The sequence below is a fragment of the Stegodyphus dumicola genome, chromosome X2, assembly GCF_044657685.1.
Source record: "Stegodyphus dumicola isolate Sdum_Otavi_A_Nest chromosome X2, ASM4465768v1".
Taxonomy (NCBI): Eukaryota; Metazoa; Arthropoda; class Arachnida; order Araneae; family Eresidae; genus Stegodyphus; species Stegodyphus dumicola.
The window spans coordinates 189,549,350-189,563,911 of record NC_140781.1 but is presented as its reverse complement, the minus strand read 5'-3'; the positions used below and the strand labels follow the sequence as shown (position 1 = coordinate 189,563,911).

The 14,562-nt window shown below is 32.4% G+C and overlaps 1 protein-coding gene across 5 annotated transcripts in view; it reads right to left on the bottom strand.

Moving 5' to 3' along the window:
• Positions 1 to 14,562, bottom strand: part of Utx (Utx histone demethylase) — a 356,173-nt gene that overhangs the window by 8,437 nt on the left and 333,174 nt on the right. For all 5 annotated transcript variants that reach the window (XM_035356392.2, XM_085809088.1, XM_085809087.1 and 2 more), the window contains 3 exons: positions 12,735 to 12,919; positions 10,584 to 10,710; positions 6,655 to 6,822 (listed from right to left, as the gene is read on the bottom strand). In XM_035356392.2, coding sequence (XP_035212283.1) covers positions 6,655 to 6,822; positions 10,584 to 10,710; positions 12,735 to 12,919 — 480 coding nt within the window. The remainder of the gene's footprint in view (positions 1 to 6,654; positions 6,823 to 10,583; positions 10,711 to 12,734; positions 12,920 to 14,562) is intronic.

Genomic DNA, 14,562 nt, shown 5'->3' with positions numbered 1-14,562 from the left:
AACATGAATGATAACAGATCTTATGTACATTCATTTTGGATTGAATTTAAGATAAAATTTAAATTGACGTGAAAGGTTAACTAAAAACAAAATTACTGAAGATAACAGAAACAGTATAAAAGAAAAGGTATTGAAAAGTGACTAAAAAACTCTTTCGGTTTAAACACATCAAACATAATTGATCAGCAAGTAAACTGCACTAGATTTAAATAATTTACTGTATATATAACTGCAAAGACAAATGCAATACCGCAATGCAAGGAGACATGCACTAGCAAACCAAGACAGAGCAAAAAAAGTAAATGAATATTCAGTAGCTGGGGGTATTTATAGTTATATATCTTTGCTTAAATTTTAGACTGATTGGACAAGAGCTTATCACAAGGCAGGATTAACAAAAAGACACTCTGTAGGTTAGTTTTGCAGATGGCACACATCCAGGAAGGAAATGTAGCCAAATGAAAATGAGTAATTAAAGGACTACCGTAATTTCCAGAAGAAACGTTGTGGCGTTTACGTATTTAAAACTTAAATTTTCAGTGGGTGTGGCGTTTCTACCCATGCCCCGTTTAGGTTCACTAAAAATAAAATATTTCCTATGATGGTCATTGTACACAGTTTGGATGGCCTTGTCATTGTACATAGACTGGTGCTGTTCCCACACAAAAGACCACTCAATTGCTTTTTTGCAAATGTTATTTTGTTTACACTCTTTCCCTTGAACGGACCTACATACCTTATTCACCCTAATTGGGATCTCAGAACAATAACATTCTTTCCCCTTTCAAATCAACATTCTCATCAGTTTGAATAGTCTCTCTCCTCTGCCATTCGATGAATATTCCAGGACCCATCCTCTCTCCTCACCTGCCTTTTCTGCAATTTTTTTCAAAGGCGGACATGACTCCACTTGCCTCGCAATAACAAACTCTGACATATTTCCCCTTCAGCATGAATCGATTTTTCTTGGCATTCTGCCAGATATGAAGATAAATGATTTCAAAGGAGGACCTTGCTGGTGCAGCAGATTTATGAAAAGAAAAAAATATTTCTGTGCATACTAGAACAACAGTCGGGCACAATTACCAGTGGACTGGCAGGATAAAAAGGTATCTTTTCTAAAATATGTGACAGATATTATTGACAAAAAAAATAATATAATAAAAAAAAACTTCTTCAGTCACAAATAATAAATATGGATGAAACGCCGTTAGCTTTCGACTCTCCTGCAAACATAACTGTTGATGAAACTGGTGCAAAAACTGTATCTGTGTTTACAACGGAGCATCAAAGAACATCATTTACATGTGTGTTAGCTTGCGCCACAAACGGTGACAAGCTAAAGCCGATGATCATTTTTAAACGAAAGACTATTCCGAAGGGAGATTTCCTAATGACGTGTGCAAACGAGAACGGCTGGACGTGCGAAACAATCATGCATGAGTGGCTACAAAAAGTTTGGCAGTGTCGTAACGGATCTTTTTTCCAACCAAAAGGGTTATTGATAATGAATTCCATGCGTGCTCATTTACTTGAGTCAGTGAAAACCAGACGTCAAAAATTGTCTACGACTGTAGCAATATTTCCTGGTGGTTTGACAAAAATCTTACAACCATAAGATTTGTCAGGTAATAAATCCTTCAAAGCTGAAGTCCGGAGTGAAGGATTGCATACATATTCCAAAAACGGGAAAATATGTAGAGCATCTTATGAAGAAATTGCAAAGTGCGTAGGAAGTGCATGGAAATTGGTAAAAACATCGTCAATAATAAGCACGGTTAAAAGATGCTGAAATTATATCCTTAGATAAAGAGACTGTAAACCAAGAGGATGAATGTGACGATCTGGAAGACTTAGATCAGAATTTACTAAATAAATCTTTTTAATTCAGATAGTGAAGAATCAGATTTTGATGGCTTCATATGATGTATAGTTTGCTGTAATTCCTTTTGTAAGTAAAATTAAAAATTTCCTTTTGTCATCCAAATTTAATATTTCGTTGTTGCAACATTTTTTATAATATAGTCTGAGTATTACAAATATGGACTTCTTTAGTGGGTAAATATAAGTATATACGTTCTTTCATATTTTATATCTTACACATTCCACTTTTTCAAAGAGAAAGAAAAAGGCTTGTCCATAGAAACTTTTTTCAGAAAAAAGCATTTACAGTATTAACAAATGAAAATAAGCTTTGTACAATATATATATAATATGCACTTCTTTGATGAGAAAGAAAATTGATTTTCTTCAAGGACATAGCCTTTAGTCATGCCCCATTATTTTGTTCATGAACTTGTATCTTAAACATACAGAAACTCCACATAAGAATGTAATTTGGAAATATAAAAAAATATTATATAACATCTAGACCAGCTTTTCCCAAAAAGTGGGTTGCAGAAAATTTTGCTGGGTCACCAAAAAAAAAAAAAAAAAAATTTACATCAGACAATAGGAATAGTGGCAAAGTGTGTATTTGTGAACTTTCATATATTTTTAGCTCCCATGCTTTGTTCTGCTAACGTAACTAGGTCTTCCCTTTCCTGCGCATGCAAATTTACACATTATCCACATGCTTGTGCATGTTTGCCTGTGATTTCATCATTCAAATACTGCCTTCTTACAAACTCATGTGTGTCAAAAGAATTCTTCTGATAAAAGTTTCCGACCTTTCTTAAAAATGATAAATGGTTAATCAACAAACCCAGAAATCTAAATGATCAACCAAGTATGAGCACTAAAGTATGAGTCTGAAGCCACTAAAGCAGATACAGAGTGCCAAAGGAACAAGCATAAAGCTTAACTGGACTTGCAAATATTGTGAAGAATATTTATGGTTTGGGTTCATTGTGTTATTTGCAATGAGCAACTTCCAAATGAAAATATGAAACCGTCAAAGTTGGAACGGCATTTAGACACACTTCATTCTGAGTACTCTGATAAACCAATTAACTTTTTTGCTGATAAGAAAAAGGAAATGACTGCTGCTCAAAAAAATAACAAATGACCTCTTTCCTGACCAGTCAAATGAAAACCTCACTTTTGACAGCTTTTGAAATTTCCAAATTAATAGCTGAGACTGGGTATCCTCAAAGTGCTGAAGAAAAAATACTTCTCGTTTTAAAAATTGTGGCAAATAATTTATGCGGAATAAAGAAAAAGTTTATTTTTGGCTATACCATTATCAAATAATACAGTTAAATGGAGAATTGATGATATTGCAAAACATTTAAAGAACTAGTTGCTAAAGTAAAAAAAAAAAAAAAAAAAAAAAAAAAAAGCAAGTAAATAAAAGCACACATATTGAGGATAATGTAAATCTAATGTGTTTTATTAGATATATTGAAGAAGACACCATACAAGAAATTTTTTTGTTTTGTTTTGTAAAAAAAAGCTACTGACAACAGCAAACTCAGATCAGATTTTTAAGCTTGCTAAGGATTCTTTCACTGGTCACGGCATTGATAGGATGAAGTGTGTTGATCTAAGTAGCTATGAAGCATGTGCAATGGTAGGCTGTCGGTAACATTTGCCATTCATTGGTTTAAACAAATTTTGCCTCCAATTAATTTGTTCACACAAATTTAAGAATTAGCCATTAATTGTGTATGGGTGCATTGTAGTAGCCATAGAAAAGCAATGGAGGTAAAACGCTTGCCTTTAAATTTAAACATAACTTTGGAAGAATGTGTCAAGTTTGTAAATTGCATAAAATCTCATCCATTACATAACAGACTTTTTACAGAATTATGCAAGAAAATATGAAGTAACCACAAACACCTTCTTTCATGATGGCTTCCGAAACAAAATGTTTCAAAACATATGTTTGACCTAAGAGCTTTGTTATTTCTGACGCACCATCTACAAAGGATGCTAATTTTTCAATCTAAGGATAGATTCCACGTATTCGAGTGGTTAATAAAAATAACTTATTTGTGCAACATATTTGCTATATTCAATGAATTGAATTTGCAAGGCATTGGTTTAAATGTTTTCAAAGTATTGTAAAATGTTGCTGCAATAAGTAGAAAAATGACTGTGGAAACCACAAATTTGAAAAGGAAATTTTAAGTCTTTTGAAACGTTACCTAAATTTACTGAAACCCATGCAAACTATGACGAAGGAGATTACATCTAGATACACCAGTTTCAATTCAAGGAAATCTTTCGGAGCTAATAAATAGTATTAAAGGCTAATTTATAGATATTCCTTCAAATAATACGTGGATTAAAGATCCTTTTCTGTCAAAATTGAAAAGGAAGAAATGTTTAATCTTGGTGAACAAGAAGTTGATAATTTAATGGAAATTTCATAGTACACTGATCTGAAAAATGTGTTTGAAACTATATCATTCATTAATGTCCCTTTCTGCTGTCAAAAGGAGCATCCAAACATTAGCAAAAAATCGATACAACTTTTAATGCCTTTTGTCACCACTTATACATGTGAAGCTGCGTTCTCAACCTTGGTGTACTTAAAAAATAAGTATCGAAACAGATTGGATGTCAAACCTAATTTGAGAATAAAATTAACAGCTAATTAACCTCCTAATTTGAAATTGTTATGTGATGACAAACATCATCCTTCACACTATGGACAAAACATGTGGAAACAAAGTTTACTTCATTTACTAAAGTTTTAATTGATTATATTTGTTAATTTTTTAATTACTCACGTTTTTTACAAAATCATTTTGCAATTTTTGTATATGAAATAAGCAAATAACTTAATTTTTATTTAAAAATAAAATTTGTATAGTAAATAATTTTTTTTTTTTTTTCCTAAGGTGGGCTGTGAAAAATATTTTAAAACCTCATACTGGGCCGTGATATAAAAAAGGTTTGGGAAACGCTTATCTCTACTAAATGCATAGTTTACTTTCTAAAAGTCTCTAAATCCGTGATCTCTAAAAAAAAAATAAGCTTCTAAAATTATTGTAAATCTTTGCTTGAATATACTAATGCAAATTTCTACAGTCCTTGAAGCCTTTTGCAAAAAAACTGCTATATTCAACACAAAAACAAAAGATTTCTTTTACATATTCATGAAATTCCATTAAGAGTACTTATTTACTCATTATAAAACAATGCAGATTTTCTTAATTGTAAAGCAATGAAAATGTACTTTTGGACATTAATAACAAAAAAAAAAAAAAAAAAAAAAAAAAAAGGAAACAAAATATAATAAAACAAAAATTAATTTTGATAAAAAATATCAGCAGGTCCTCAGCAAGCAGATCAATGCTGATGGCTGTTGGATGCTTAAACATACTAGCAAGTAAAAATCTCTGGTTCCTTACACAAGGTAACTGACTTTTATGGCCATAATATTCTTCAAATTAGATAATCAAAATAAAAATATAAATACATGGAAATTCAAATTAAGATGAATAACTTGTATACTCAAATCAGGTCTTAAAATTGAGTGAATAAAAATTTTAAATTACCCTACAATAAAAATATAAAAAATTTAAATGTGTGTAGTGTGTATGTACGTGTGGTAGCACTTTGCGCTAAAACTATGGCTAAAGAAATGCGACTGGTGAAACACTCAGGCAGTTCATAACACGACTCTCCTAAAAAAGTGAATTTAAATATTAGGAATATACCAACGAGCACAACCTGTGTATGCTCATCACTATTTCATCCTCCCTAAGGAGAGGATGGCAGGTGTTATAGTGTAATTTTCAAGCAAATAAAATTTAATAATTCAGTAGATGACATAAGGATTTGAAAAGCAAGCTGGGGATATGCTTACAATTAGAGGAGAGGGAAGGAAAGTTTTATATGTGGCAGCTGATTAGAACACAATTTTATTTTCATAAAGGAGCAAGCCTAGATAAAAATAGATACAAGTAGCATCAATTATGGGTCCGAGATGCATTCCACAATATTAAACAGGCTTATTAAATCAAAGGACAAGTCGGAAAGCAAACTCTACATGGCTAGCAGCAAGGTGAAACAAGGAAAAGAGGCCAGTTGCATTCATAGAAGGGATTGAGGCCTCTACAAGTAACTGCCGAGTACAGCATCACCATTAGTATATTAATACACAAATCAGTTACTGTGGTTTTGCCCAACAGACGGAATGATAGATTTGCGGGCAAACATACCGAGTTCAATACATATTTTATTTCTGGACATATTTGATACATATCTTCAATCACACATCATTTATGAGTGTGATAAGAACCCCCACAATTTTACATTACTTATCACATCTTTAAATAATAAATGATACAATGAAGCATGAAGACATGCATTAGCAGCCCAAGACAGAGAAGGAAGAGTAAATAAGTATTCAGCAGTTGGTATATTTATAGAACTGGCCTCTGATTAAATTTTGGACAATGACTGAACATCAGCTTAATGCACTGCAGGATTAATAAGATGACATAATGCAGATTAGTTTTGCATGTCATAAATGTTAGATTCCAGAAAGGGAATGTAGCCAAACTAAACTTAGTTTTCTATCGTATTTAACTTTTCGTATTGAGTGATTAAAAATATATTTAGAAATTCTATTAAAAATGTTACGAGTTCTGGATTAAAATCAATATTTAAAATTCCTCTAATAATAAATATACAGACAAGTTTTTATCAAACCCTGCTTTAAATTAATGAAAATTAACAAGTCTCAACTCTATAACTTACAGGATGAAGAATAAAATTATCATAAACTTCCATAAGATCTTCCATGGTGTACTCTTCAAGCATAACAAAATCTTCAAGAACAGGACTGCTTTTCCTTGCACAATCTAAGCAATGCACAAGATGTTTTTTGTCTATCTCTTTCACAAACAATATATTGAACACTTCCACCTGAATGGAATTAAAAGAAAAGCTCTAAATTAATACAGCAAAAAATTTTAAACAATAATATTGGCTACAAATTATATGATGCATATACTGTTAATAAAAAATATAATATACATTCATAACAATAAAAAGGGGGAAGGCATGCAAGAAGGAGATATATGACTGTAATGAAATTTTGTATGCGAACATATTTCAAGCAAACAGGCCATTAAATTTTGGAGGTGAATGAATGACAACTGGAGCTACATCACAACTGAGTATCTAAATAGTGCATAAAAGAGGACAGAATCTAATTCCAGAGTATAGCTTGCATTTCAATTTAACTGCCAGAGCCAATGTAATTAATTGTTCCAATGCCTCACTATATGTCACCAGATCAAAAAGGATGTGCAGTCAGGCTAAAAGAAGCAGGGTGGACAAATCAGAGGATTGCTTGACATTTGAATCAGAACAATGCTGTTATTCGACTATGTAGGCTGAAGATGCTGAATCATGACCGAGTACAGCATGAAAAAGATAGCAGCTCATCTAGAGAGACAACAGAATATGGGGATATATGAACCTTGCAGCTCATGGTTTATCAATTATTATCAATGATCTATCCTGTAACCAAGACAACAGCGACCATAAAGACTATTGATAGGCAACTCTGAGAACATGGTCTATGCTCACTATATCCACTCCATGGAATCTCAATGACTGGAGTAGAACGATCTCAAGCACCCAGTCCTGCTTCAAACTGAGCATTGACAATCAGCCATGAAGTGTCAGGACAATGATGAAATACAGACCTTTGCTCCCATTCACAATGACAACAAGCAATTATGGCCTGGGATGCCACTTCATTCGATAATCTGGTCCCTGACATCCTTACAGCATGATGGTATGTCAATGATATTCTACACACCACTGCATTTTTCTTCCTTTCAAAGACTTGCATTTAAACAGGGTAATGCTCAATGGAATATGGCAATCATTTCTACATATAGTCTTCATGTTTATAAAAAAATTCCCTGACCTAGGTCTGCAGATTTCTATCCGACAGAGTACATTTGCAGTTTTGTAAGTAGGGACATTTGACTGTTCAGAAGTCTTTCATCCAACTCAACAGTTAAAGAGAATTTGGCAAAAAATCCCACAGGACGACAGTCTTCAAGTCAATGCCATGCCTGATAACAGTTTGAATAAGGGCCAAAGGTTAGCCAAAACCTTATTCAGTAAAATGTCTCCAGAATAAAATATTCAGTTTTACTGAAATTTTAATTGTTTCATATACACATCACACCTAACAAATTTCATCCTATTTGGATAATTCCTTTTTAGTGCATCTTTTTTTTATGTGTGTGTGTGTATTTGCATTTTAGAATGGGCAATACAATGAAAGCAGATTTCTCCAGCCCGGGTTCAAAATTCACAACATTAGAAACAGCTTTTATTTATCTACAGGTTTTTTAAATAGTTAATTCACAGTTAATCATGTATTTATGTATCATTAGAAGTACCAATCCTTGAGAAAGGCTATCAGTAATACTTGACTGAATAATGGGTCATGACTCTTGGGCATTCCCTAGATTTGAGGGAAATAATTCAACAGAATAAAGAGATATTACATTAAGCTTCGTTCAGACGGGGGCATAAGTGGTTAAAGCCGAGCTCCGTTGCCAAGGCAACCAGTCTGTACTACATCACAAAATCTGGTTTAGGGCTTGTGGCATAGGGTTCAAAGTTTTCAACTTTATGCCGAGTTTGGGATAAGCGTCGACCAATCAGTAAAGCTAAAACGAAGCGCCAATCTACAGAAGATTTCGCTGTTACAAAACAAGCAGAGCGAACGCGGGAAATCAATCGAGCAGGAGAACAGTGCTGGAAATTTGTAGACACATCCACACATGAGCAAATTTAGCTTCTTTCATTGACCACGGCTTAAAGCCCGTTCTCGCAAGTGTGAACTGAATTCCCGTATTTTATGCCCTTATGACTACGCCTCTATGCCCTTTACGCTGCCGTCTGAATGCAGCCTTACATAAAAGGTACATATTACAATTGTTCACAAGAAACTAAAATAAGATACATTTGCTCAGAAATGATTAGAATAAAAGTATTGCCTTTATAACAGAATTGTTGCAAGTTTTTACTCACAATTATGGTATTGTGTTTTAAAGTAGATTTTATTTTAATGTAATTCTGGTACTAAATAGATTGCATATGCTGCCCGAAATCCATGGTTGTATGAAAGATCATAGTTGCACACAAAACACAACATAATTTTCTAAACATTTTGAAGTAACTGAACATGAACATTTTGAAGTAACTGAACCGTTCTTCAATTTGAAAGCAATACTGTAAGTAGATATTTCTGTCACAAAATTTCTTGACGGGGTGGGGGGGGAACATACACACAAGAATCATACATAAACATTTAAGGTACATGTACATACACTTCAAAATGAAACAGATTAAAAGCCTGACAGTTCTCACAACGTGCACATGACACCAGCACAATGGTTCGAGTCGGTTTGACATATTGATTTTTATGTCGACACAGCTGTTGGAGTATGACGATAAAACCATGACTTTTGTACAGTCAAAAGCATTGGTCTTTGACTTATAACACATAGAACAGTTGCATGATTCAAACTTGGCATTTTCCATGGCAAATTTCGTCCCACCTGATTTTAGAAGAGGGTAGATACCAGTAACAGAAAATCCATAACAGTTGACATTATACATCGCACAAGTAATATATCCTTATGTCCAATACATTTGCTATATTTGTATCATGTAACAACGGAATTATAAGACAATATGACACATTCAATAAGACTGGGTGAAATGATATAATTGACATATATACTAAAGCTGAGAAGACACTCTTAACTATATGTATTGTTGCATTCTACAGGTCCGTGGATTTAGAGTGATTGACAACACTTGATGAAAAAACAAAACACAATTTATTTCATCAGTATTACACAGGAAAGTTCCAAAGGCATGACAGCCATTGGAAAACCATGCTACACATGCTGAAACAATCAGCAACACAACCTTCAGGCTATAACGAAGAAGATAGCTTCACAGTAAAGCACAAAAGTACAGCTCCCGACTTGGTCAATCGTTCTCGGAACTCAACACACTTAAGATAAAACGCGACAACGCACTACTCAGGATACACTGCTACTCCATGTACAAGCAGGGTTTATATAGCTTTTGAACTGCCTTCGAGAACATTTCAGGGCAAACCAGTAAGAATTTATTTCAGAATGTTCTCGCTCCATCTGTGGCATGTTGCCAAATGGGCAATTTCAGGCCAAATCCAGCAACCCTAAACCCACTTTGCAGGAAAGCTATCTTATTGCAGCCAAGCAATTCGTAATATATATGTACACACACTTTATTAAAAAAGTTTATTTTGAAGCATTTAATTATTCCTTCTGTTTTCATACAGGCAGAATATCCATTTCTGGCTTGATTAAGCTCCTTTAATTCTAAATTCAGTATTGCTAATCAACATACCACATCATCAGATAACAACAAAAAAACTACAAAAATGAACAGAAATTTATAAATAAATCATTCAAGACAGTTTCCTAACTCATACGCTCAAAAAAATCAATTCCCAAAATCTTCATTTGATATGATAAGAAAAATTACAAAATATCTAGGCTAAGTCAAAGCTAAGATTGCTATCTATGCTAAGATTTGAGGGGATATACAATTGTTCGGTATACTTGCAAGTAAATTTATAAAAGTTTTAGAAAACTAACCTCACAATTAGTACAGTAATGCGCTGCTTCATTTTTCCCTCTTCCATGCCATTTGACATCTTTCTTTAATTCCTTTAAGAAGTCTAATGTCATTTGGCACTGCCGAAGAGTTCGTAAGAGACAGTACCTATATTTAAACATATGTAAACTTAGAAATTATGCTTAAAAACATACACAAATTTATATAAGTTATCATAATAATACACAAAGAACTGTTCTCTAAGTTTTTCCTATGTGAAACTAGAAAACAACTAGTAGTGGAAAATCTAAACACATTCATAAAAATTTACATGTAAGAAATATAAATAAGAAATATGTGACTGTAATGAAAATGTGACTATGATAAAATGTATATTTAATAATATTTGTTGTATAACCCTTATTTAAGTATTACTTATATTTACAAAATACATACAACGTATTTATCAATGTAATATTTCTCAAGGGAGACCTGAATTACTGACAATGTATTTTAGATCTGGTTTTGGCAACAGTAAGCTACTTGCTTTGAACTGCTTCAGTCGTGATGTACAACTGTAACTGCTCAAAAGGTGACGAAAAAATTTAAAAAAATAATTATTACTGTTTGATAATGTCTCTTCTCTTTACTAAGGGGCATAATATCAGCAACAGACCTTATGGAATGAGCTTACTGATTCTTTGAAAATTATATAGTAAATTAATTATCTAAAGCTTCCAACTACAAAAATTTCAAGTCTAACATGCCAAAAATTTCAGAAGTGGTGCCACTTCCCAAAATATTTATACAAAAGGTAATTTTGACAGAGTTAACACTACCTTTTCACATACATATATTCTCATTTCAAGTTATGCTAAACACTATATTGAACAGTCACTCTAATTGAAACTTTAGGGTTAGAGGAAGTTTGTCAAAAATACGAAGGCAGGTAATGAAGAACAAAACCAATAGAACTTGTAATGGAATGAATGTGTCAAAACGGCACTTTATTGTGGAACAGAGTACCGTTGAGCCGAAGAAAAAAGTTTTCAGCTGGTTTAAAATGCCACTCCCCGTGCAGATTTCAAATGGTATTCATCATTCCATGAATGCAAAGCTCGTGGACATGCATTTTATCTATAGGACTGCATTTAAAACAGAGCGGCTGCTCCATTTCTATCTGCAGACTTATAGATGAAACGCATATCAACGAGCTCTGCTTTTGTATAACAATCACTGTAAATCTGCAAGGGTAATTAATGGCAAGTCATGCCAGCAGAAAGTTTCTACTTTCCACACAATAGCACCTTAAACCCTCTCAACACCACATCTGTGAATGAACATTTCACTGCGAATCTGTTTCTTTTGATCCCTTCTATTTGCCTTTATATTTTTCCAGTACTTTCTGAGCATCTTATTAATTATATTTCTGAGCACAGCCAGATAAGTGATGTTATAAGCAATTAACACTTGGCTGCTGGTCATGTTAGCTCTAAATTTACATACTTTAAAAGAAAATTTAATCCCATTCATCCAAATTGTGATTATAAAAGCCTTCTAATGATTATTCTGCCATTTAATTTATAATCAGATTTTTCTGACACACATTTAATAATTCTTATCACAACTAATTTATAGTTTATCATCGAATTTCAACATAACAGCTACTATGGAGCATAAGATCATAAAATATAAATCGGAATCACTGCTGCATTTTATGGAAATTCATTTGGAAATGATGACATTTATATTTTAAAATAAAAATCTTTGAAGTGTTTTTCCAAAATTATTTCAAAAGTTACACCTATCACAACTTTCCAACCCATAGTGGAAGAAAATATTTTGCCTCTCTGTTTTGTATCAAAATGAAGTAAAAGGCTGGAGTTTTTTAATATCTGACAATTTACCAAAGTTATTAAAAATATTACCATTTCTGCCATTTAATTTATAAATATTAATTTTGTCAGTAGTAATTTTTTATTATTAAGCTTTAATTTTCAACAACTTAGATGTTACAAAAAAATTGCTGTTTTTTAATGAAAATGTATTTCATAAAAACATTAAATTTTAACCAGTAAGTTACTATTTATTAATGAAAAGGAAATTATAAATTTTTAGTTTACGTATGAATAAAAGCAACATATGCAACTAGTTGCCATAATTTAAAGGTAATGGATATACAGAATACTTACTTGATCTGTTCAAAGAGTTTGCGGTCAGAAAGCTTTAAATTTCGAGCCAGATTCCATGTTAGATGAGCCATAGGAACAATTGATTTATAACTCTGAAGTTTATTCCATTCGTACCTCTCAACTGCTAATTGGTACTGTTTAGCAGTCAATGGACCTACATTCCAGGCTATATTGTTACACCATCCCTAAAAATTTTTAAGATGTATTAATAAGTTTTTTTTACAGACAGTAATCATTTAATTTTCTTAACACAATCATTTCTCTTCATTGAGTCAGGAACATGAATAATAAAGAACATAGCATGTTCAATGATTAATCAAATGTGAAAAAAATCGATTCAACCATGTTAATCAATGTTTAAATACTACATGCTCAAATTCATATTTATCACATTCTGAATGAATTCTATGCAATTCTTCTTTGCTAAGAAAAATAATTTAATTCTCAAAATTAAATTCTTAGATTTTACTTTTTTCATGAACGTTTACAAAATTCTTTCAATATATACACATTCTTTAAAATTAGGCATGGATGATCCTACACCTAAAGTATTTCTTAAAAAATATATTATTTTCTCATATGGTCAAAATTAAAACATATAACTACTGTTACTGTAAGAGTTGCAATAAATCTTGAGTTTTAAAATCTGGAAGTTTCACAAGGACCTATCTCCCACATCAAAACATTTACAATGCATGTTATTACAGCACAAATCATTTATATTTGCCAGAAAGTCTTGCATATCAACAGAAATTATACTCACTCCCTCAAATAAAATACATCAGCTTACCAAACAATGATTTAAACTCCTTTTCAGTATATCGACTTTAATGCCCTTATTCGAGGGTTTCATAATCATTACTTTAAACTAGATTTTGTATAAATGCATGTAGGATTTATAGGGTAACTAAACTCAATATCATACCTGAAAAAAGAAGCAGTTACTTGAAAAAAGTTAATAAACAAGAGAAATTTAGAAATAGTGTTCTGAATTTCACAATTAGTAAATTTGCTAAGGCTCATGCAAGTGTTCTTTGAATTAATGAAAAATTATCATCAAGGTTAAACCTCTTGCTAAGTTCTTATATTAAGTTGTCTGAAAATTGGTCATGCAGTGTTAAAAAAAAAAAAAAAAAAAAAAAAAAAAAAATTCCTTTAAGTTATTCCATAAAATTAGCCTCTATATAAGGTTGAATTTTGTTTTAATGTCACATACTAAAATTTAATACCGGTTAACAAGTTTCCTTTCTGTATAAATAATAGTTTTTTTATCTTTTTTAAGCAAATGATTAAGCATCACCAGTCGTTTAACACTACAGGCAAACAGCAATTTTATACTAATATCAGCATCACTTTTGCTAGTCTCGCCATCAGCCAAAACAGAATCAGATCAGAACAATCAAATCCTCTTACGAATTGTGCTATAAAGGCTCGGGTTTTTATAAAAAGAATAAAGCATACTATGTCATCTGGAAGACAAAAACTCTTTTATATTCAATGTAAAACAATTACAAACTTCTTGTGCACACACACAAAAACAGTGGATAAAAATATGGTGTATTCACACAGTTAGCAAGACTCAAACCCACAATTAGAATCATCTGAAATTACTTCTCTGTGTATTTATTTACCTTTGCACTACGTTTTGCTAGAAAAACTCGTTTCTCTAGGCCTATCGCTTCCTTCTTGACGCTGTGTGCGGCCATGGTTCACCCATTCCTGCCAACATCATCTAATAGTGGCATTGCTCTTGCTCTCGCCGATAAGACCAACCTGCTTCTTTGAGCCCAACTACACGACCTCTCTCAAATTCTGACATTTGCGCATA